Source organism: Phyllostomus hastatus, unplaced genomic scaffold (assembly GCF_019186645.2).
Source record: "Phyllostomus hastatus isolate PE091 unplaced genomic scaffold, TTU_PhHast_1.1 phas_contig_10, whole genome shotgun sequence".
Lineage (NCBI taxonomy): Eukaryota > Metazoa > Chordata > Mammalia > Chiroptera > Phyllostomidae > Phyllostomus > Phyllostomus hastatus.
Genome location: NW_025333499.1, coordinates 1,534,408 through 1,560,384, shown reverse-complemented (window position 1 = coordinate 1,560,384; position 25,977 = coordinate 1,534,408). Strand labels below are relative to the sequence as shown.

Sequence of the window (25,977 nt, the reverse complement as noted above, 5' to 3'; positions counted from 1 at the left end):
AATGATGGAAAATATGGCAGAACCCAAGAAGAGGAGTGTAATATCTTAGGTGTCCCAAAATATTTCTGAAAAATAAATCTCCCTGTTCTTCATCATCTACTGATTCACTTGGGACCAGGAGGGATGGTGGATGGCTTCTGCACTGATGAGGCTGGAAACGCCTGCAAACTCATCCCCAGCTGGAACGGCCCCCCAGATTGGGTAGGAATCACTAAAGGCTGTTGTGGTGCTCCTGAGATTCCTACCCACTGTACTGGATACCCTGGCCCCCCCACAGCATTATACTGACAAACAGGGGGCATTCTGTATGATGACAATGGCCCAGGAAACGAAGAGAGTGGAAGTCCTTGTGGCAAGGAGGTTGGGACAGCTCCGCGGATTTGGGACAGAGAAGAAATCCATGTTGGTGTGTAGCCCAGAGTAGATGGAATATTCTAATGAAAACAAAAATAAAAACAAAAGATCAGTTTATTTGGCAGATGCTTTTATCCATCTATATTCCTTCCTATTCTTTTTGGCTAACTACTCCATCATTACTATGAGTGACTACCATTTTTGCAGCACCATTCTGTGTGCTAAGCATAGTTACATACCTCATCCATTTGATCTTCCTAACTGCCCTGCATGGTAGGCATTTTCAGATGAGGAAACAGAAGCTTAACACCTAACAAACACACTGTGCAAATTAATAGGTGAGGATTTGAACACAGTTCCAGCTAACTCCAAGGCCCCTGCTTAAAAAAATCTCTGTTCATTTTAGTGTCTCCTTTCCTCAGTCTAGCACTACTTTTCTATTTTCTTCTGCATTCTCTTATTCGGCACCACAGACAACAGCCCATCTTATTGCAGTACATAATTTTTTGGAGACAGAGCCTGATATAATGTGGCATGGGGAAGAGCCTGGCATATAGTAGGTGCTTAAATGTTACCACCCTACCCTTTTCTACTTGCTATCTCAAATAATTCTGATATTACTGTTATATTTTTGGAAATTTACACTCAAGACAATTATGTTTTGGCAGTATTGAAAAAATAGATTCCTGACTGACTCTTTTTATCATATTGTATTATAATTATGCATATGTATACTGAAATCTTATGTGTATGGGAATAATAAATCTAGTGGAAGTAAGTAATTCTCACTTAAAGGAAAACTTGGTATCAGCCCCAAATGCTTAGTTCTTCCAGATTGAATGATCAAGCTAAAACCTGTTCAACTAAACTTTCAAACTAAAGTCAGGGTACTTGAGCTTGAATCAAGAATAAATGACAATGATCTCTTGAGGTGAAAAAAAAACCACATTTATTTACATTTCAGCAATCCCTTCTTCATATCAGTGTTTTTTTTCTGTTCAAGTAAAATTTAATTTAGCCCTGGCTGCGGTGGCTCGGTGGACTGAGTGCTGGCCTGCAAACCAAAAGGTTGCTGGTTTGATTCCAAGTAGAGGGCACATGCCTAGGTTGTGTGCCAAGTTCTCCAGCTGGGAGCGTGCAAGAGGCAGCTGATCGATGTCTCTCTCCTTCCCTTTCTCCCTCCCTTCCCCTCTCTCTGAAGATAAATAATAAAATATTTAAAAAATTAAATTTAATACTTCTGATTCAAAACAGCACATGTAGTATGATTGCATTTTTAGAAATGTATTCCCATGTATCCATATAGACACAGAAAGATACCTGAAATGATGTTCATCTAAAGTCAATGACAAATTATTTCTGGGTGGTGAGATTTAAAGGCATTATTTTAAAAGTTGTACTTTTCTGCACTGATTAAACTCTATAACAAACATTATTTTACAAATAATAACAATGTGACTTTTATTTTTAAAAGACTGAATTGGAGATGACCTATTATACTTAACTTCTCTTGGCTATTTCAAAAGCATCTCAGATTCAAATGACCAAAATCAAACATGTGATCTTTCCTCTACCAAAACACACTGCCTGTTCATGCTCTCCATTTTGGTGATTGGTATGGTAGAATGATAGACACCTCCCCTCTGCCATACCTTCATTCCCGCACTAAATATGGTCCATTTTTATCTCTTAAACATTTCTTGGAATCTGTTCACTTCTTTCTATCTCAACTTCTCTTTATCTGAACTACTATGACTAAATCTTAATTGTTCTACCAATATCTACCCTTACCCCCAATATCCTTGTTTTATGCTTTAAGTCAGAGTGATCTTATCCAAAAGCAAATCTGATCATGTCAACCCTAAGATTTCAATGTCTATCCATATTCCTCAAAATAAAGACAAAATTCCTTATCATTATCATTTTTAAACCCCTACCTACCTCCTTAGATTGACTGTGCACCAATTCCTCTCTGCTCTCTTTCACTTAAACCAAACTGGCCTACTTTCAGTTCCTTCGTGCTCCTTTTCCCCATACAATACTTTTGCATATGCTGTCCTTTCTGCTTGGAATCATATTCCCTCCTCCTTTCACCCAGTTAACACCTATTCATCCTTAAGATCTCTGCTCAGCCATCACTTTTTCAGGGAAGCTTTCCTTGACTTCCCTTTACTAGGTCAAATGTCCCTTACTATATCTCCGTGTAGTCCTTATTACAATGCCAATTTTATATTTATTTATACAAGTCTATTCACATCTAACTGTCCCACCAGAGTATAAGTTCCATGAGAATAAGTTCCAGAGTATAAGTTCTTGCTCAGTAACTCAGTGCCTAGCAGAGAGCTTGGCACATAGTAAAGGACCTCACACATAATTGTGACAACATTTTCAAAGTAAGGCTACAGAACAGGAACATGCAAGAATATCCGATAGTGAGATGGGCTCTCCACACAAAAGCAGAAGCAACTGAATCTAAAAATAGTTACCATATAGGGTACTATCATGTGCTATGTATTTTACAGGTGTTACAGCAACCCTGCAAGGCAGGTAGGTATTATCCTTGATCTAAAAACATGAAAACTGAGGCACAAATGACTTGTCTAAAGTCACACAACTAGTAAACGACTGAGCTGACACCAGAACCTAAGTCTGTTTAAAGACCTTCACCAACTTCCTTCTTACTCCATTTTCTACTGATTCTTCCTTCAAATATGCCCCATTACACTGCAGTTAACCACCTTCCTACTACCAGTCAACAAAAGCCTCCATTCACAAAGTACTGAGATGTCTGAATGGCATCACAAATGTATTTATGCCTTGAAATTTGCCTCTAAAGGCTTCCAATTTTCACAATGGTGATACTATCTGTGTATAAATAGGTGCCAGGAGTAAGGTAAACATACAGAGCCCTGAAAAGCATATACTTTGCTCAACAGTTTGAGAAATCTAGGCATTTGAAAATTTTTATTCAATGTCAACACTAAATGTATTTTCAGAATTTCTTTACCAAACTATATGTAATGACTATATATACACACATACATATATACAGACATAACACACAAACACACATGTATCTTTTTTAATAATGATGGTACAGATTCGAAGCCCTGATTCACATTTTAATAGATTTACAAATTGTGAAAAAATGGTACTTACTTTAAAACTTCAAACACAGAAAAGTACAAATTAAATAAGGCCCACATCCCACCATCCAGCATACTGTTAATGGCTTTTCCTATTCCTATGGACATACACATATATCTAATATAGACAATTATACACAAATACCACACACACACACACACACACACACACACACACACACACTCTGCGAGACTCTATTCTCTCCACTCCAGAATTCACTGTGGACATTTTTCTGCATTTCAAATGCATGTATACCTGGATAAGGCCATATGCAATTAAGTAGGCATTGTGTCCATAAACTTAAAATGTCTTTTAAAACATTCCAGCTTAGAGAGCATTAAAATTGTTTTTCATACTGAATAAGGTAGCTTATTGGTTCTAAGAATGCTGATGTATACCATAAGGTAGCTTCTTCTGAAAACCCAAACTCTTCTTTTACCATAGGATGGAATTAACTAACCATCACTCCAGATGCTTTCCTTTTTGATATTTGACTTTTTTTAGATATATAGTCTAAAACAGGGGTCAGCAAGCTAAACCCTTCCACCTCTTTTGCAAATTGAATTTTAATGGAACGAAGCCACATGTATTATTTATGTATCATCTATGGCTGGCTGCTTTTGTACTACAATGTGATTGAGTAGTTGCAACCCCAAAGCTTGAACATAATCACTGACAACTTCCCAGAAAAAGTCTGCTAACCCCTGGCCTAAAAGATAATTTGTTTAAAGATACAGTAAATCTAGACAAGGGAAAAAAATCAATATGCTGTCAAGTCACATCACTCTATCAATAGTAACTGTAACCTTACGCCTAAGCGAATCAATTTTTATGATTTTAATTCTTATAAATAAAGAGGATCGGGTATAAACAACTTACTTCATGTACCTTATTCCAGTTATCTGCCTCTAATTTGTGTTGACTCTGCTTAAGTTGGTTTAAACTTGGCTTAATAAGAGAATTTCCTACTGTTTCCTTTGTCCAGTCATCCACCAGTTTGTGTAAGTCATCTGTGAACATCCCTTTTTTATTAGCTGAAGATTGCTGGCATGATGTTGTATTACTCTCCACACATAGTGGATCTATAAGAAAAAAACAGGGAAACCATGAAAAGGAATTAAAAGTGATGAATAAATAATCTTCCTTGGACAGCAATGCAACTGATAGGATAACCAGACATTCTAGTTTAACTTGGTGAAGCTTTGGTTTAAGGCTGTTGTCCTAGATTAGTTAATTACTAATGGTACTACTTTCACTCTCAAAAGTTTCCTCATGTTTGGATGGCAGGTTATATGGTCACCTTAGGTATAAATCAAATACAATAAATAGTATTTCTTAAAAATTAGCATAAACCCTACTCTTTTCATCAGTTTGCTAAAATAGATACTTAGAAGAGTTTTTAAAAATCTTATGATGTTAAAAGTAGAAAGAACCTTAGAAATCTAACCCAAACCATTTGTTTTAGAATGGGAAAATGAGGCCCAGAAAAACTGACTTTTCAGTAGACCTTACTGACTTGCAATAAGCTTCAGAAAACTAGAATTCCATTTAATTTTTAACTGATATTTCTGTTTGTTATGGATAAAAAAATGTGTATCTAGATAGCAGAAACAAGGATGCAGATAGTTTACAAGCTTCATGGGGTTGGGAGGACAAGGTGTCCAAAAAGTTGAAAGAAATAAATTACAGGTATCTCCATCACTGAAAAAGTTTTAAATCTGAACATCACACTAAGTCTTGAAATTATTTAGTACTTATTAACCAATGTCACTCCAATGAATTCAATAAAAAGAAAAAAGAATACTATAGTACTATTATACAAGCTTACTAAATCATTCACATAGAAAAGATTCATGAAGTTCTAATTCCTCTGACTGACTGCAAGCCAAAACTTACAGTCTAAAATAAATACTAGGAAATAAAGTTGTGAAATTTAGGCACAATAACATTTCCAGGGATTTATTTTAAAAAGCATGTGAAAATTTCTTGTATATTATGGTACGTTTTTTAATTGTGAAAAAATACAGAAAATGCAAAAGATAATGCAAGAAACCCCCATATTAACACTTTCAAAGTACTTTTCTTTATCTAATTTAAAACTCAACAGTTTGTGATATAGGCTCAGCAAGCATACCTGTTTTGTTTCTTTTTTTCTTTCTTTTTGACAGGAAGATGAGGATCCGGCGATCCAGCAGGTAAAAAGCTAGGGTTATATACGGGGGTTAGAACACAGGTATTCTCACTGTTAGGACAGGGTGCTATTCATCGTACCATGCCAACCTATCCAATAAACTTGGAAATGGGTGTGGAAATTGCTTAATAAGGAAGAACATGATTATCTCAATAATTCCTTATATATAGTCTGTAATTCTCTATGAACCCTGCAATACTGAAAGCTTAGATTCTAGATTAAATATTAAATTTAAATAATAGTAAAAACTGCTTAAGAAGAGTTTAATGAATTAATTGGAACATAGTCACATATACAAAAGAGTTTTATAAAAATAATGTTTAAAAAATAATGTTTACTAATTTAGGGCAACCATGATGTTCCAAAATAACATACCAATCTTGTTGGAATTCGTACTTTTCTGAGACTTAAAACCCGAAGACACACTAATCAGCCTATAATAAAAATACCACTTTTTCCCCTGGCTGGTGTGGCTCAGTGGATTGAGTGCCAGACTGCAAACCAAAAGGTCACAGGTTCGATTCCCAGTCAGGGCACATGGCTGGGTTACGGAGCAGGCTGCCAGTAGGGGGCGTGTGAGAGGCAACCACACATTGATGTTTTTCTCCCTGTCTTCTCCCTCCCTTCCCCTCTGTTTAAAAATAAATAAATAAAATCTTTAAAAAAGACCAATATATTTGAAAAAACATCTCTTTTTCCTATTATATCTCAGCACATTCATTTAATTCTCTGCCAACTTCAGTGAGGGAACAAATGGCACAGCAATGTTGGGAAGACTTGTGGAGCTACAGCCTTTATGTTGTATTCTTACCCTGGAAAAATGTCAGTGGGTAGGAGCAAAAAGAAGACAGCCAGAAAAATATATACACATTAGTGCCAGCATTTTTTGACCACCTAGGTTTTCTTAAGAAGTATTTTTGTGCTTATTTCCTTCGGGTACTAAAACATTTGTTGCATAGAACTAAGTTTGAATGTCATTTATTTGAGTACACCATGAACAAGGTACCTAACCAAGCTCATCAGTAAAATGTGGGTAAAACCAGAATATCCCTTACCGGTTTGTTATGAGGATTAAATGGGTTAATGTGCATAGTGTTATCTCGGGACTCCTCACTCCCGAGATTTCCCACTCAAAAACATTTTAAAACATTTTACTCATTTATTTTTAGAGAAAGGGGAGGGAGAGGGAGGGAGAGAGAGAGAGGGAGAGAGAGAGAGGGAGAGAGAGAGGGAGAGAGAGGGAGAGAGAGGGAGAGGGAGAGAGAAACATCAATGTGTGGTTGCCTTTCAAGTGCCCCCTACTGGGGACCTGGCCTGCAACCCAGGCATGTGCCCTGACTGGGAATCAATCTGGCAGCCCTTTAGTTCACAGGCTAGCACTCAATCCATTGAGCCACGCCAGCCAGGACCCACCTCAATTTTTATATACCACTCATAGATGTGGGACCAGCCTGTTCTGTGTCTCTGCCCCTCTTACCAGTCTGGATGGATATCATTTCTTTAATTCCACAGTTGTCTGACTTCCATTCAACTTGATTTCTAAGGGCTCTGAGTGATGCTGTTGTACCATTTAGTTGTAATTTTGATGTGGTTGTGTGAGGAGGCAAGCCATGTTTACCTATGCCGCTATCTTGACTGGAAGTTATTTCAAATATCCCAGTTTTTATGGATTTGCCATTTAACCTCTTTGGCTCTATTTTCTCACCTGATTAAGCCTGTTTCAAAACACTGCCATAGTAGAAAGCAAGCTGCCTCCAGTTCCTGCTGCTCCCAAATTTATTTTTAAGTATGGGGGGGGGGAACCTACTGTAAACCCTCCATTTCACTGAAGTGATATATTCCTTTCTCCCAAATAACTCTTGCATTTTACCATTTCATGTTTTTATATCATGCATTTCTATTAACAATACTCTTCCCACTCCATCAATTTTAATGCTGTCTATCCATTTATCCTTCAAGACCAAGTCAAATCCTACCTCTTCTATGAAGTAGTCTCAGATTACTATTACCCTTAACGATCTTCCATTGCCTCCTCTCAACCCACTGCAAACACAACTTGTGGTATTGGGAGGCAATGCAGAATAACAGTTAAAAAAAGCCAAGGTTTTGGATTCAGGCATACATGGATTCCCTCTCTTATGACCCCAGTTCTTAGGGAAGTTGCTTAACCTCACTAACTTTAGTCTCCTTGCTTGTAAGAGACAGGAACTAAGTTCTACTTACCTTAGAGTTGTTCAGAGAATGAATTTATATAATGTTGTTATGTTTCAGGATCCCCCAAACCAGACACAGATTAATGAATTCAATAGAAGATCTCACAGATCTTAGCATATAGTTGTATCCACAGCTAAATTTATTATAAAATAAGGATACACGACAGTATTGGCAAGGAAAAAAGACATGGAAATATAGAGAAATTCATACATAGATTTCTTTATGCTCTCTTCCTATGGTGAAGGGGAACACTTGAGCACACTTCTTTCTCACAGAAACAAAAAAATGCAGGAACATAACGTACAAGGGCCAGGGAAGCCCATTTGAGACTCAGTGCCTAAGGTTTTTATTGTCAATTAGTCATTTAGTCACCTTCCAACTAGCATGTACCAAAATTCCAGACTCTATAAAGGAAAGCAGGTGTTCAGCATAAATCACATTATTTGTACCAACAATCTAGGCAAAGTGAACTACATTAATCAGCTAGGAAAGAGAGTGAAACCAAGTTCATACACATCAGCCTAGGGCAAACTTTTTGAAAGCAGAACTTTCTAAAGATAGCAGTCTTTGTGCCTGCTATGTTCTCTTTCCTGCACAGCTTACCATAATGCTCATGTTTTAAGGTAAGTACACACCTACATTGTAGATGCCATAACATTGCAATACCATGCATCAGTTAACATTTGTCACAGATCAGGCATTAATTGTGGGCAGGGAAGGATGGGTGTGGATCTCTCTATGTATGTTAAGACAGTGTTTCTTTAAAAAAAATTTTTTACTCCTCATTCCAAGACATGTTTATTGATTGGAGAGTGAGAAAGAGAGAAAGATAGACATCAATGTGAGAGAGAAATATCAATCACTTGCCCCCTGTATGCTCTCTAACAAGATATCGAACCTGCAACTTAGGTATATACCCTGGTTGGAGATCGAACCCATGAACGTTTGGTGTATGGGAAGCCACTCCAACCACTGAGACACCCTGCAGGGCAAGGAAGTGCTTCTTAACATGTGTTCTGGGCAGGTCATGGTGGGTAGTCACACACCAGGCCTGTAACTTCTTTAGTGAAATGTTTTCAAGCAATCCCTATCCATTATTCTTGTACATCTAGGTTAACACAGCTCTGAAATGTCAGAAATAATACCACTAGAAGGCATAACCACCCTGAAAGACAGCACATAATTTTAACTATTCTGTGATCCAATCCCTGCCTTGCTTTCTCCCACTTTCACATAATTTTCCTTATGTTCCCCCCTTAATTTCAAATGTATAAAAGGAACTAAAAAAATGTTGTTCTCTGGAGAATTTTGGATCTTGCTTCTCAGAAACTGTCGTCAGTTTGGACTCAAACTTTTATTAAAATTCTTTATGTGTTTGGACATTTCTTACATCAATACTACATATATAATTAAATTGATGAAAGTCAATGTTTTTAGATATGGAATTTTTAGAATGAGAAATTAGAAAAGAGTAAACTTAAAGCAAGTAGGAGGAAGTAAATAATAAAGATTGGAATGAAAATAAATGAAATAGAGAAGAGAAAAGCAATAAAGAATCAATGAAACCAAAAGTTGATTCTTTGAGAACATCAACAAAATTGACAAACCTTTACCTACACTGACCAAGAAAAAAAGGGAGAGAAGACTCACATTACTAAACTCAAAAAAAGAACGGAGGGAAAATATTAGAAATGTGACACAAGTAAAAAGGATGATAAGCATATTATGAACTGTATGCCAATGAATTAGATAACTTAGATGAAAAAGTCAGATTTCTATGTAATCACAAACAAGGAAAGAGAAAATCTTAATAGACCTTTAACAAGCAAAGAGACTGAATTAACATTTTTAAAATTTCCAACATATAACACCAAGACCCAGATGGCTTTAGCGTTTAATTCGACCAAACATTTAAGTAAGAATTAACACCAACACTTTAGAAATCCCTCTGAAAAACAGGATACAAAAAGGGGCAAAAGATATGTATAGGTACGTCAACAAAAAGGTACGTGAATTGCCAATAAGCTCAAGAAAAAGATGTTCGATATCACTAACCACTAGGGAAATAAAAATTAAACCCACCAAGTTATACCACACACACCTAGTAGAGTGGCGAAAATAAAGAATACCAGCCCTGACCGATGTGGCCCTGTTGATTGGGCACCATCCTGCAAAGCAAAAGGTCGCCAGTTCAATTCCTGTTCAGGACACATGCCTGGGTAGTGGGTTTAGTTCCTCTTCAGGATGCGTACTAGAGGTAATTGATAGATATTTCTCCTCGTCTCTTTCCCTCTCTAAATTAAATTAAATTTAATTTAAATTTAAGTAAAATAAAATAAAACAACTGAACCTAAAAACAAAAACAGCAAATTAAGCAAACAACTAGAACAAGAACAGAATCACAGAAATGGAGATCACATGGAGGGTTATCAGTGGGGAGGGGGAAGATGGTGAAAAAGGTACAGGGAGTAAGAAACATAAATGGTAGGTACAAAATAGACAGGGGGAGGTTAAGAATAGTATAGGAAATGGAGAAGCCAAAGAACTTATATGTATGATCCATGGACATGAACTTAGGTAAGGGGGAATGCCAATAGGAAGGGGTGTGCAGGTCAGAGGGGAATAAAGGGTAGAAAAAAATGGGACAACTGTAATAGAATCATCAGTAACATATACTTAAAAATAAATTACACAATTAAAAAAATAAAATAAAAAAAGCAAGTCATTTGGGAAGAAAATAGAATAAAGTATAGCAACCCACTGTAGAGCATTAGTTTGAACATCCACATGCTTTTGCTATTAAACCTCCAAAGGTGCCCTCCATGTAAGTCTGTTTTTCAGATCAATCTTTTTGTGGATTATCAAAGCAGACTTCCCATTTTTGAGTTCTGTGTTCATTTTCTACTGTTGCTGTAAGCAATTACCACAGATTACTGGCTTAAAGCAACTCAAATTTTTTTACTTTTATTATAATTCTGTAGGTTACAAGTCTGACATGGGTCTTACTGTGCTACAATCAAGGTGTTGGCAGGGCTGCACTATCCTTCTGGGAGCTTTAGAGGTCTCTTTCCAGGTCTTTTCTACATTCTAGGGGCTGCCTACATTCCTCTGTTTGGGGCCCTCTTCCTCCATCTTCAAAACAAGCAGCGTTCCATCTCTCTGACACTGCTTCTCACCTCACAACTTTTCTCTGACACTCCCTTCTGTCTCCCTCTTCTACTTTAAAAGATGCTTGTGATAAACCAGGAAAATCTCCCCCTTTCAAATGCCATTGATTAGCACTGTTAATCCCATCTATAACCTCAATTCCCCTTTGCCATGTACATGAACAGTCACAGGTTCCAGGGATCTACACATAGATATCTTTGGGGGGACCATTATTCTGCCTATCACAAATTCTGTTGAAATCTCTCTCTCTCTCTCTCTCTCTCTCTCTCTCTCTCTCTCTCTATATATATATATATATATATATTCTATCTTTACAGTTAACCTTCAACCCTCACCTTGACTTTGCACATGTAACCAAGAAATTCTGACTTAATTAACCACTTCTTTATTAGTTAAGCAGAGACTAATCTTTTTGTAAAAACCCCAAAAGTATGTTTTCTAATATTCTCATAAAATAAATAATAAAGATCTTAGACTATATTTTTAAGATCATCTTTGTTAGAAACAAACTCCTCAACAAACTCTAAGTGTTAGACCAGCATTTTCCACTGACTGCTAAAATTTCAAAACTATTCTGGCAACTGAAAATTGGGCCTTCATGTGTTTATTACCCAAGTAAAAACAGGAAACACACTTATCCGCTCTCCAAAATCTCTCATCTACCCTCACCATTATTTCATAAAAGAACTACACCAAAAAAGGTAGAAAAGGATCTCAGAACATATACATCTTTAAATCAGCTTAATAAAAATATATTATTATTTTTCTAATTTTGATCATCTTTCTCCATTTTTTAAAAAATTCACCTTTAAAATAGATTTACCTGTAGCAACTGCACCACTGTCCACATGGGTCAACGACTGGGGGCGACTTCGAAGTTTGCTTTTGAAAGATCTTGGTCTACGTGGTGGTGACACAGGTGGAAGAGCAATCTCTGATGAAGGGATTTTGCTATTTTTGATTGCCCGAAGGCGATCATAGAGCTCCTGCAACTCCTTATTCTGCTGGGTTTGAAGATTTACCACCTCCTGAATATGTCTGAATAAAAATAATGCAGAAATCTTTTTAATGGTACTGGTAACACACAGGTGAGATGAAAATGCCACCCCAGTACAAGTAAAATTTAACAAGAAATTTGGGTTAAGAATGTGGACATACAGAATTTTTTTCACAATTTTAAAATGGGAAATGTCTTCTTAAGCATACCATTACATTAGTCAGACAGGAAGAGAAAAGGTCAACAAATTGACAGGAAAAAATTTCTAAAACTTTAATATAGTGAAAGACAGTAAAACAAAATTTAAAGTCACATAGCACTGATAATATTAACCTTTTCTTTATTATATGATGCAGGTATAAACACAAAGTATTTACACTATATAGCAAGGGGATAATATTTGGAATTATATATACTTCCTTAAAATCAGTAAGAAAAAAAAACCTTATAGAAAGAGGTGCCAAAGTGTCCCAGGTTCGATTCCCAGCTAGGGTACATTCCTGGGTTGCAGGCCATAACCCCCAGCAACCACACATTGATGTTTCTTTCTCCCTCCCTCCCCCTCCCTTCCTCCCTCCCTCTCTCTCTCTCTCCCTCCCCCCTCCCTAAAAATAAATAAATAAAATCTTAAAAAAATAAAGAAAGAACTAAAGAAAAAAAATATTAAAAAAAAAAAGAAAGAAAGAGGTGAAAGAATATGAAAAGGAGCCCTGGCTGGTGTAGCTCAGTGGATTGAGCTTGGGCTGCGAACTAAAGCATCGCAGGTTTGATTCCCAATCAGGGCACATGCCTGAGTTGCAGGCCATGGCCCCCTGAAACTGCACATTGATGTTTCTCTCCCTCTCCCCCCTCTCCCCTTCCCTTCCCTCTCTAAAAAATAAATTAATAAAGTCTTTTAAAAAATTAAAAAAAAAAAAGAATATGAAAAGGTGACTCCAAAGAAAATGAAATACCAATAGTCAATAAATATGAGCTGATGTACAACCTTAATTAGGAGAATACAATTTTAAAAATTAATTAGTCTGTAATAAATCTGAAAGGATCAATAATATCCAGTCCAATACTGTAAAGAAGTGGAAAATAGGCACTTTCATATATTTTGGTTTTGTGTGCAAAATAGTATAATGGCATTTGATGACAATTTTAGCAATATTTATCAATTTAAAATGTACACATCTTTAACCCAGCAATTCTACTTGTAGGTATTAATACTATAAAAATACTTGCATAAATATGTAAACAATAAGGATTTTCACTTCAACATTGTTTACACAAGCAAAACATGGGATAAAACAGAAATGTCTATTAAGAAGAGATTGAACAAACTTTAAATGGCTACATGCAATTTCAGTGTATGAAATAAAGATTATTTGTGCAAATATGAATATATATACATGAGAATGTTAAGTAAAAAAACTGTAGGATAACATGTATATTATGATCTCACTTTTGTCAAAAGTAAAAACTATGTATTTATAAATGCATAGAAAAATGACAGGCAATATACATAAACCAAACAGTTCATCGTGGTTGCCTCTCAGAAATCAGATTAGGACATGAGAAATAGGAGATTGTTTTTTGTGTTTTCTTAACTGTTGCGATTTTATGATTTATAATTAAAAATATATATATATGGTCTTTGTCGCTGTTCCTGGCACACAGCTCCTAAAACCTTTGTAATTTCCTGAGTGATAAGAGCAATAGGAGAATCTTGTTATATTATTTGATCTTTTGTCCTCAAATAACTACAGTTGCTGAAATAGCTCTAGAATGATAAAGATGAAAGGAGTGTCTTGTTATTTATAACAAGAGATGATTCACAACCTCACATTGGAGTCTAGGTCAATGAGTGACTTTTGGAAAAGCCTCTAAGCATGTAGGCTGGTTGCCAGGTGAACCATCCAAGTGATTACAGGGTGGGAAATTTCAGCCCCTTCCCCTCCACCTCTATTAAGGGCAGAGGCTGGAGATTGGATTAATCACCAATAGACAATGATTTAATCAACCATACCTATAAAGATGAAGCCTCCATAAAATTTCCTGAATTATGGGGTTCAGAGAGCTTCCAGGTTGGTGAACACTGAGGAAGTGGTGGGTGAGTGGCACTCATGAGAGGGCAAGGAAGTTCCACGCCCCTTCCCTTATACCTTGCCATCGGGCTGTTGAGTTGTATCCTCTTATAATAATTAACCCACCAACCTACTAAGTAAACTGGTTTCCTGCATTCTATAAGCCACTCTAGCAAATTTATCAAACTGAGGAAAGATTTGTGGGAACCTCCAATTTATAACAGGCTAGTCAGAAGCATACGTAATATTACCTGGGCTAGTGATCGGCATCTAAGGGGTGACAGTATTGTGGCACTGAGTTCATTACCTGTTGGATCTGATGCTATCTTGGTAGTTTTGAATCAGAAAAGTTTTCAGTCATTAAATTTGTCACCAGTCCTAAATTAGCAAACAATCTAACACCTAGTTCTATAAAACCCAGGGCAACTAGACAGGTGACAAAAGAGAGAGTGTTCTTACTTTTTCCGTAATCTTTGAAGCTCCACCTTTAAGTCCTCATCTTCTATTTCTGATTCATCATCACTGCTCATTGGGGAAGATGGCGAATAGAAAAGTGAGCTCTGTCTTTGAGTGTAGGCTTTTTCTTCATGGAGTGGTAAGCACTGATTACTCTCTGGACAAGGCTTTGCTACTGAGCTCCCTCTGCCAGCAAGAGAGGCTGAAAATTCACTATCAGACCTAGGTTGTTTCCCAACAGTAAGTCTGTCTTTCTCTTTAGGCAAATGATCAGACCCAGACGGCATGCTACTTCCTGTGGCTGAATTTTCTTCCAATTCCTTTTCGGGGGTTATTGAAGAGACATCAGTCTCACAAGCTGTGTTGAAAGATGAGAAGTTGTCGCTTTGTTTAGGAATTCCTTTATCTTCCTTAATTGTTTCATGAAGGGTTTGTAACTTCTGAGGAGAAAATAAAGTTTGTGGGTTGTGTGTGGCAGGTTCCATTTCAACCAGCTGAACCTTTGCTGTTTCAGTAGAGGGTAGAGCTTCTTCACTAGAATGGCTTGTCATTTCAGTGAAGGCTGGTCTGTGTTCTATTCCAAAAGATGCCACTTTCACTGGCTGCTGCTGAGGAACTGTAATCACCTGAGATACAAAAAGTCAAAAGTGGCTGGCTCCACCTAACTAAAGAGTAAACCCACAAAAGAAATTCAATATCAATATATGGCACAGAAAAGTGGATGCTCTGCTTGTGATATGCACATATAGATAATAACAAAACTAAAATCCTATCTTACTCCCCATATTCAAAGGCTTTTAATTGATCTTGGGTAAAGACAGCTGGCTTCCTGCTGCTCAAGCGAAAGTACACAATTAAAAGAAATTCTATAATTAAAGATGCCAAGATTCTAAAAGACATGAAATTGGATTTATAAAAAAGATGACCCAACCTCCCACAGAAAGTTAATGATACATTTCTGTGTTCTCTTAGAGCTACTAAAATCCCCATTTCTTTACACACCTTTATTGAGTGGCTTCAAAAGGTGAGGGGATGAAAATTAAATATGATAATGATCTACATTTAAAATAAGTATCATCTAAAGACCAATGCATTTAATGCTGTTACTTGTTATAATGTCCTTGTAGATAAGGATTCAACCAAAAATACAAACCTGGAACCGACCCCGCTGAAATGATCCACTCACTGCTTTACATCTACTCAAAGCCCTAGTATCAGCTGTGGACTCTCCTGTCAGAGGAATGGGTTCAGGAGCAACTGCTGACCTCATATCTTCTGTTTCCACTGCAAGTTTTGCAAAATTGTAAGCAGAAAAGAGAAAATCATTTAAGACTAAATTTGTTGACATTACCAAAAATGAAAAGTAGAAAACACTCAACTCCGGCTAGACAATTAAAAACTGTTAATGTAATAAGCAACATTGTAGAAGTCCCTAACTCTAAATCACACATGGCAAGACTTATCCCAAGACACAGCATCTATATGAAATGAATAACTATAAAAACAAATTATTTATAAAAGGAAAAATAAAAATGGCAATGACATTAATGGGATGTGTCACATACATGGGCTATGTGGAAAAAGTGACAACATTGGTGTATGAACAAAAAAACCCAAAAAACAAAACAGAAGTAAATGAAAAATGATGTTACCTAGTCTATGTCCCTGACTGTAAGCACACTACCTTGACGGACTTTTGATCTCTTGAAAAAGCTGGTTGACTGCCGTAGCCTGTATGCCCAGCTTTTTAATTTTCGAGTCCAGGATTTCTTGCTAATAGGATTTTTGAGACTAGGACAAGTAAAGCTTAGGCCAAAATATCCACCTCCTGTCTGCAGATGAATGGCTCCACCTCTTGACACATCAGCAGGATAGGTCTCTGGGTCCCCCGGAGGTGAAGCATCTGAGGACGTCTCCTAATGGGGACAAAAAGAGAAAAATGAAAATAATAATAAATTAGGTAAGGTGGGGCAGTTGTTTAGACCATTGTAGTTTCTTATATGGACTAATCAGTAATTAAAAATAAAATGCCATGTAATATTTGCATTATAGTACAATTTCAGACTGAACCTAAAGTATTCAATGTATAGGAATTAACCGTTCCCCTTACTTTAAAAATATTATTTAGACTTCAGATAAATAAAAGGACAGAATATTAACCTCCTGCCCTAGAATATTTTTCGTATAGCAAATTTGAAAACTGAAAATTGAAATTCAAATTATTTTCTTCATATGCACCAATTTTTCTAAAACAGGTTACTGAAACCCTATACTCTCAAACTGAAAACTTTTATTTCTGCTTGTTATTCAAAAGAATTAAAGATGTTTGACATAAATGATAACATAGGAAAACAAGATGACTAGACATTTAGATGTACAAGGAAATATAACCAAATCAAGTTTCTTTCTTTATGTAAACACACAGAAATTTACAAAGGATCTCACAATTATTTCAACTTCATACTCTAAATATTAACATCAGGCCACAGTTGGCAATAAAATCATACTTCCCTCTTTTTTTCTTCTTAGGAGAGCCCCCCACTTTAGACCCTAGGTGCTGTGTTCCTGCCACTCACCGGGCTCTGGGATTGATCAGTGACCATTACACATCCATAGGCATCCTTCATGTGTCTCACTGAACTTTTTCAAAATTGCTCTTCCTCATAGTTTCTAGTCCTGCACTGAGTAATTATAAACAGTAATGTGGGATCCTTTAAAAAGTGTTTACTGTCCTAGCTGGGGTAGCTCAGTGGATTAAGTGAAGGCCTGTGAACCAAAGGATTGTTGGTTTGATTCCCAGTCTGGGCACATGCTTAGGTTCTGGGCCAGGTCCCCCATTGGGGGCATGTGAGAGGCAACCACACGATATTTCTCTACCTCTCTTTATTTAGCCCTTCTCCTCTCTCTAAAAATAAATAAATGAAATCTTTTTTAAAAAGAGTATTTAAAAGCCAAAGAATGGGATTTAGCATTTCTGAAGGAAGATAGTCTAAGCAACACTAAGTATACTGCAATCTTGAATAAGAACTATTAACACTTAGAGTAGATCAGCAGTTACTGAAAATATAATTCTGAACAATCAGTTTTTATCTTCCAAGGTCCTATTTTGGAATAGTAATAATGCTACCATCATAAAGAGGAAAAATGTTCTCAATAATAGTATAATTTAGGAAGTATAACATTGGTCTCACTGAAATTATAGAAAAGATTTTTTATAAGTAATAACAGGATCAATAAACTAAATACAAGTGATAGCATCCTTTACCAATTCAAACCCATAGACATGACAGGAAAAAGAGATGCAGACATATTCATATATAATTAGATCAGGAAAAAAGAGCCCAGGATATACATATGCAGGAACTATTTCAAAATGCCATAGTTCAAATGGCAGATATGGGCAGCAAGAGAGGGTCCTGGCCAACCAAAAGGATCAGTGGTTGGCTAGAATGCTTATGAAGTTCTATATGATCTGTCTCCTACTTGCTTCTAAAACATCATCTCCTAACATCCTCCTACATACTGGCCTTATTTGTGTTCCTTGAATACGTCTCCAACTGTGAATGTCACCACCAAGTAAATGCAAGTCCGTCCTTGACCACCATATATAAAGTTATCCCCTAGTCTTTCTATCATAGATCTTTACTTCAATTACTTTATATTTTTAGGTTCTCTCTTCCCCTACACCCCAGAATGTGAGCTCCACAAAAACAGATCTGGACTTATTCACTGCCTAATAGATACTCACTGAGTGGAAGAGTGAACTGCTTGGGTACCAAAGAAGGAACAAACAGGAAGGTGTGGTCCTTCCCTTCCTACCTCCACAGCAAACAAAACACAGCAGAGGTATCTGCTCCCAAATAAGAGTAATAAGAGGAAAATGTTTGTGGCCAAGAGAAAGGTCAGCAACATAGGGAGGAGACAACATCCAGGAGGAAGGGGAAGCTCTTCTAACTTTGAAGACTACTGGGCCACCCTCCAGGAAGCATTACAGACAAGGTATAATCCAGTGCCAGTAACAATGTCACATGCCTTTCTTGAAATTACTGGAGGAAGGGTACATTAATTATGTATATTATTTACAGAGTGACAAACAAGAAATCTTAAGGAGGAAAAAGAAGATTATGAAAGTAAGAATCACCAAACACTTATAATAAGAAAATAACATTAATAACATAAAGTAATACTTAAATATCTTCAAGTGATGTGTGAGTATACAATAGCCATAAGAAAAAGAATGAAGTACAGTTACTAGAAATTACAAACATAATCGTTGACATAAAAATCTTGCTGAAGAGGATATTGGAAACAACTTTTAAAAATGAGAAATTCTTCCACTACAAAAACCAAAAGGGACAAAAATGGAAAGCATGATATGAAAAATTAATGGATAGGAAAAACAGGAAATGAAGAAATAAACTACTACTATTCATAGATGATATGATCTTATATAATATATAGAAAATCCAAAATAATACACCAAAAGCTCTTAGAGATAATAAAGAAATCCAGTAAAGTTCCAGGATACAATTTAACTCTTCAGTTGTATTTCTATAGTGTAGCAATGACAAATCTGAAAAGAAAATTAACAAAAGAATTCCATTTATAACAACAAGGAACAACAAGTGGTGCTGGAACAACTGGTTAGCCACATGGAAAATAATGAAACTGAACCCTTACCTCATACAATATAAAAAAACGAACTCAAAATGATCCTACCATACGTACTTAATCAAGTGTGAAGCAAAATAAAGACATTTTTCACATTAAAAAAAAGTTTCATTGATATATGTTTCCACATACTCTAAAGTTAGCCCATTTAAACTACAGAGTTTAGTAGGGTTTTCTAAATTGAATTTATTGGGGTGACATTACTTTACAAAACATAGAGGTTTCAATTATACAACTCAACAAAATATCAAGATTAAATTAAAATCATAGTATTCTTTTTTTAACAGCTTTACCAAAACAATCTCCATTTTATTTTATATTTTTTAAAGATTTTATTTATCTATTTTAGAGAGAGGGGAAGGGAAGGAGAAAGAGAGGGAGAGAAACACCAATGTGTGGCTGCCTTTTGTGAGCCCCCCACCAGGAACCTGGCCCACAACCAAGGCATGTGCTCCAACTGGGAATTGAACTGGCAACCGTCTGGATCGGAGGCCAGCACTCAATCCACTGGGCCACACCAACCAGGACTAAAACCAAGATATTCTTAAAAAGGAAACATAACAGGCATTTTTAAGTGGAAATCTAAAATTACATTCTTCCATTCCTAATTGGTATAATTCACTTGGTTGGGTGTCATCCTGGAAATCAAAAGGTTGCTAGTTTGACTCCCAGTCAGGGCACATGCAAAGGTTGTGGGTTCGGTCCTGGTTGGAGCACATTCGAGAGGTAAATGATCGATGTTTCTCTTTTACATCGATGCTTGTCTGCTTTTCTTTCTCCCACCCTTCCCTGCTTTCAAAAATAAAGTTTAAAAAAATTTAAAGATTTTATTCATTTATCTTTAGAGAAGGAGGGAGAAAGAAAGGGAGAGAAACATCAGTGTGTGAGAGAAACATCGTTGCCTCTCACATAACCCCAACTGGGGACCTGGCTGCAACTCAGGAATGTGCCCTGACCAACCGGGAATCGAACTGGCCATCTTTCAGTTTGCAAGCCGACACTCAATCCACTGAGCCACACCAGCCAGGGCTAAAAATAAATAAACTTTTTAAAAAAAGTAAATAAAATATAAAAGTAAGTTCTTCCTACCCACTAAAAGTAAATCTATAAATGAGTCCTGCTCTTGTCCTAAATACAGAACTAGACATTGTTTTAAAGTTCATAGCTAATTCACTAGAGGGCTCTCTCACCAAAGATCAGTCATCATTATTGAGAAGTTTGGGGCACTTGCAACCGAGTCATGACATTCTTAAATACCTGTGACATCAGAATCTTGTGACATGGAAAATTTCATTCCAGAGAACAAAACTTTAGAAAAGAATGCTTTTCTTTAAAGGCATAAGGATAAGGAATTGTTTAGAAAGAAGTATACTTACATGTAAACATAATTCGCTGGGTACAGAAGTTATCACATTCAGGTCCCTTTTGAACACTGACATGATAGCAGGCTGACTGGCAGCCACATTGGACAGAATCTTAGAGCCTGTCTGCTGAAAATTAGGGGACTGTGAAGAACTGTCTTGAATTCCACAGTGACTGATGGCTATGACTTCTGGCACTGGACATGAGAGTATATCTTCAGCACAGGAAGAAACTGGAGAGTCTATGTTTTGGGTATCCTTCTGGCTCTCGGGATAGACACTAGTTATGCTATGCTCCTGATAGAGCAAGTTTCTTAATTTTTCATCCAGAGTTTTAATTCGGTTATCTGCAAACTCCATTTTTGGAGGTCTTTCCCCATCTGATTCCAGGACAGTAGTGGGTAGAAGGGTAGTCGGTTCAAGGCTGGGGGTCTGAGTGGAGACAACCATCTTAGGAGAACTTGCTTCAGTGTTCACTGTGGTTTCTCCTTCTTGGGATATAAACTCTGCATCTATGGTTGGCTGCTGCACTGATAAGGACTGAGACTTCTGATCAGACATAAATGCTGAAGTTCTAAGAGAGTTACCAGCAATATGAGTTGACTCGCCAGGAGGTGCCATAAGTACATTAGCCTGACTGGAAGCTTGGTGACATGGATTCACAGGTAGAAATATTCCTGCTTGGTTGGTGAGCCCCTCACATTCAACTGGAACAGTATGAACTGAAGTAGCAGTGTAAGTGGAACTACTAGCAACAGGTGTCATTATATCCCTGTCATCTTCCACTTGATAAAGTATAGCTGGTTGCTTAGTTTCTACACTGGCACATTCAGAAATCTTACCATCAACTACATCCTTGTGTTCTGACTTGGAGGTGAAAAGTACACGCTGGGATGGATTATTTTCTAGAGTGAGCAGTGTATCCTGTGATAAATCCTTATTATTTATTTTTCTTGGACCTGGAACAGTAACAAAGAATGGCTGAGCACATATTAGTAAGCACAAAGCATGGACTACTACACAAACTCAAAGGGGACAGGAAGACCAAAGGACAAATGAGAAATTATGTGAAAGTACCTAGGTGTAACTAGGTCTCACAATGCACAGAATTGAACCTGTCAAAGAAAAAAAAAAACCTTTTCTTTTTTTCATAAGTACTAAATAAAAATGGTTTAAGATATACCCTGGCATTAACATCCAGAAAATGCTTATGAAAATTCTCTTAAGCACAAAATTCCCATGTAAACAAGTTGAAGATACAGTCCACATTTTGCAACCCCACCCTCCAAGTCTGGATAAAGTCAACAGAAAATAAACGCTTACTAGAAAGTGGATACAGCCCAGGAACTGTAGACATGGACTGCTGAAGAGAAGGAGGGGATTGAGCTTCACGGTTTCTTATTGTTTGATTGATACAGAATCGCCACCGACCAACTGGGGATGACTGAGGAACAGATTCATCTGTAGAAAGAATTAGCAAAATTTAGTATGCTAAGCAGTTGTCAGTATGTTTACCTTATTGATTAAGGAAACTAGGTTAAAATACCAATTTCTCTTGTATCTCCATTTCTAACAGCACTAGGATGTAATTTTTTTAAGAACAGAACTGCAATCCTGACAAATACTCTAAAGAACTAAGTAAACATAAGATATTGTTAAAGAAGGGTTTTAGATTCTACTAAAACAAACATTATATCAATAGGAGTTAGAAGCAAGACATTTTTAGGGAGAAAAATGGGAAGTACTTTTACCATTAAGACCTACATTTCCTATTCTTTATGTTGACCATGGTGATGCCTTCAGAAATCTACATAAGTATTAAAATGTACAGAACTGTATGCCAAAAGAAAAAATTCAAATTTTACTGTATGACAACTTAAAAAGTAAAGTAAAATAAGCCCCTATATCTTTACTCCTACTTTGTAAACTTATTCAAGTAATTCTTTTTTAAAAGATGCCATGGTTTGTCAGTGAGATATCCACTCAGACTCATGCTAATGAGAAAAAGAACATAGAGGAAGACCCTGGCATTCTAACACAAACCAAATTTCAGGGTAATGGTATCTGCTTCCATGACTCCCACACCACCTGTTGCTTCTTCATGTTATAATTCCTTCCGAGGTCCTCATTCGTTATGGCTCTTCTCCCCCTCCCAGATACTCTAAATATATCTATGACCAGAGCTGAGAAGAATGGAGAGATAAAGCCACCAGAGAAAAAGAAAGGATCCCATTTTTAGTCCTTGGATTTTTATCTAGTATCTGACTTACAAAACTTAGCGATCAGAGCAAGGAGAAACATATAGCTGTTGGAATAAAATCATACCAATGACTATTAGAACATGAGGTAGACTGAAGAACATGAGGTAAACTTAGAACATAATGATCTTAGTTAATATTTCTGTCCGCCCTGGCCAGGGTGGCTCAATTGGCTGGAGCACCATCTCACAAATAAAAAAACTGCAGGTTCAACCTGTGGTCAGGGCACAGGCCTGGTTTGCAGGTTCAGTTCCCAGTTGGGACACCTAAGAGAGGCAATTGATTGATGTTTCCCTCTCACATTAATGTCTGTCTTTCTCTGCTTCCCGCCCCCTTCCTCTCTCTCTCTAAAACCAATAAGCATGTCCTTCGGTGAGGGTAGAAAAAAAACCCCAAAATGTTTCTATCTATCTCCTATTAGGGAGGAAAAAAACTTACCACTAAAGTTCAAACATGATAGCCATTAAGGCACATCAGTACTGTGACTACTTTTTGTGTAACATACCATGCAGCAACTCAGAAATAAGTTGATCAGATAAAGAACCAAGACTTGAAGAAAAATTGGAGAATGGTTTTAATTCTTCTATACTTTCTTCTGGGATATAAAGTCCTTTCAGACTGTGGGAAAACCTACATTAACAACTTAATAAATTCTTTTATTGGCTAACACCTTTGCAAATGAAGACGTATAAATTCAAAGTTCCAAATGCCTCAATTCCAATGCCAAATGGTAAATTTTATTAAATATACTTACTGCTGGTTTGAGTGGATGCAGAATTTATCTGTACTTGTTCAGATGATCCTGTCTGAATTAAAAATGAATAGATAAATGAAGAAGTTCCTGATACATATCCCAGAACACCTATTTACTAAGCAATTGATCTTACTTGGCTACTGTTGGATTCCACATTAACAGAGTCAACTCCAGTGGTTTTATCTGCAGCAGAGTGGACATGAAGAATCTCCTGGGCTTGACCTACGATAGCCCTCAATTCTTCTACAAATTTTTCTTTCTCACTTTCCAGCACAAAGTTATCTTCCACCTGTCCAAAAGTAAAAGTAAGTCTATTTATGAGAGTGAATTTAGTTTCTTCAAAATTATAATATCAATGACAACCCTTAAGAAAAATAAATTAAAATGAAATATTTATATACAAGTGCCTCAAGAGAATTAACAAAGACCAGGATTAGAAAGCAACACAACATATTAAATTATTCTTTCTATTTTCAGACTACTGACATTTGTCAGGTTTGCATTACCCACAAGAGAAGAAGCCACCATTTAAGCATTCTATTAACTGATTGTCATTTGAAGGACATAACCGAGGTATTGCTTATGTTTAAAACTAGATGTTCGAACCCAAAAGCTTTTAAATCATTAATTGCAAAATGAAGCATCTCTGAAGATGATAAAGAACAGACTAGAGACCGTTCAGAAAATACTATGTCAGACAAGATGGAGAACTGACAAAATGTTTAATTTTTTTAATCTAGGATTTTCTAACAAAGATTATTTATTTATTTATTCATTCATTCATTTATTTATTTTTAGAGAGGGGGGAAGAGGGCGAAAGAGAGGAAGAGAAACATCAATGTGTGATTGAATCTTCCATCCCCCTACTGGGGACCTGGCCCGCAGCCCAGGCCTGAGCCCTAACTAGGAATCTAACTGGTGACCCTTTGGCTCACAGGTTGATGCTAAATCCACTGAGCCACACCAGCCAGGGGTAGTATGTTTAATTTTTAAAATGTTTACTACTGCTTGGCCAAAAAAATGTATCTCCAAATAAATGTGGCAGAAACGAAAGAATTATGGCTCTAGCCACATAGCTCAGTTTGTTGGAGCATTGTTCCGATATGCCAAGGTTATGGGTTTGATCCCTGGTCAGGACACATACAAGAAGCAACCAATGAATTCATAAATAAGTACAACAACAAATTGATGTTTCTGTGTCCTTTCATCTTTCTCTAAAATAAAATTAAAAAATACACATTATATAGTCTTTCTGACACCCTAACCTATCCCCACTTTTTAAAAGTGGAAAATTCTAACTTAATTCTATTAATTCAAAGAAATATGAAAACTGAATGAAATAATGAACATTACTTAAACAACCAGATATAAGATATTCTATCAGTAGCTAACATACTAGAATTACCTGGTAACTTTACAAACAATTGATGCTTAGGCCTCATGTCCAAAGATTCTGTTTTACTTAAGGGCCCAGGGAATTATTTTTCAAAAGTTCTTCAGGTAATTTTAACATGCATCCAGGGATAAGAAGCACTGACCTAAAACATCTTTTAATGAAACACCTTCATATTCTGCAGATAAATATACTGAAACCAGAGAAGGAACACTGACTTCATCTTGATCACAACCAATTTAGTTCTGTCCAATTTAAAAAAAAAATACCCTAAATAGAAGATGGCTCTGAATAAATGGGAGAGGAGTTAGAAAAAAAGAACAGTAAACACTGAAATGAAAATGATTTAGACTTATTGTACTTACCATATAGTCTGCTATATCCTCTGGTGTATCACCATCAACATCAAACTTGAAAGTCACCATCTTGTTATTGTGTGTCTCCAGTTGACATTCCACCATGTTGTCTCCAGAGGTTGATACCTAGGCATAAACATTTTACCACCAGATTAAGAATCAATCATTGTGGGAATAATCAACATAGTTAAAAGAGCCCTCTTCCCCAAAGTAATATACAGATTTAATGTGACCCCGATTAAAATCCCAATGTCATTTTTTAATGAAATAGAAGAAAAAAATCCCAATATTTGTATGGAACCACAAAGACCCTGAGTAGCCATAACAATCTTGACAAAAAAAGAACAAGGCTGGAGCTATCACACTTCCTGACTTCAAATTATACTACAAAATGAAAATAACCAAAACAACACGGTATTGGGGGAAAAAACAGACACACAGACCAATAGAATAGAATTGAGAGCCTAGAAACAAACCGACATGCATATGGGAAAATAATTTTCAACAAACAAGCCAAAAACATACAACAGAAAAAAAGAAAGCTTCTTCCATAAATGGTGCTAGGAAAACTGGAAAGCCACATACAAA

At 36.5% G+C, this 25,977-nt stretch overlaps 1 protein-coding gene across 1 annotated transcript in view; it reads right to left on the bottom strand.

Moving 5' to 3' along the window:
• Positions 1 to 104: 104 nt before the first annotated feature.
• WNK3 (WNK lysine deficient protein kinase 3) overlaps positions 105 to 25,977 on the bottom strand; it is a 146,501-nt gene continuing 120,628 nt past the window's right edge. The window contains exons 13-23 of the mRNA XM_045833171.1: positions 25,399 to 25,515; positions 23,774 to 23,929; positions 23,641 to 23,692; positions 21,952 to 22,089; positions 20,644 to 21,587; positions 16,422 to 16,512; positions 15,750 to 15,880; positions 14,600 to 15,222; positions 11,898 to 12,112; positions 4,381 to 4,583; positions 105 to 434 (exon numbers count right to left, since the gene is read on the bottom strand). Of these exons, the coding sequence (XP_045689127.1) occupies positions 105 to 434; positions 4,381 to 4,583; positions 11,898 to 12,112; positions 14,600 to 15,222; positions 15,750 to 15,880; positions 16,422 to 16,512; positions 20,644 to 21,587; positions 21,952 to 22,089; positions 23,641 to 23,692; positions 23,774 to 23,929; positions 25,399 to 25,515 (3,000 nt within the window). The remainder of the gene's footprint in view (positions 435 to 4,380; positions 4,584 to 11,897; positions 12,113 to 14,599; positions 15,223 to 15,749; positions 15,881 to 16,421; positions 16,513 to 20,643; positions 21,588 to 21,951; positions 22,090 to 23,640; positions 23,693 to 23,773; positions 23,930 to 25,398; positions 25,516 to 25,977) is intronic.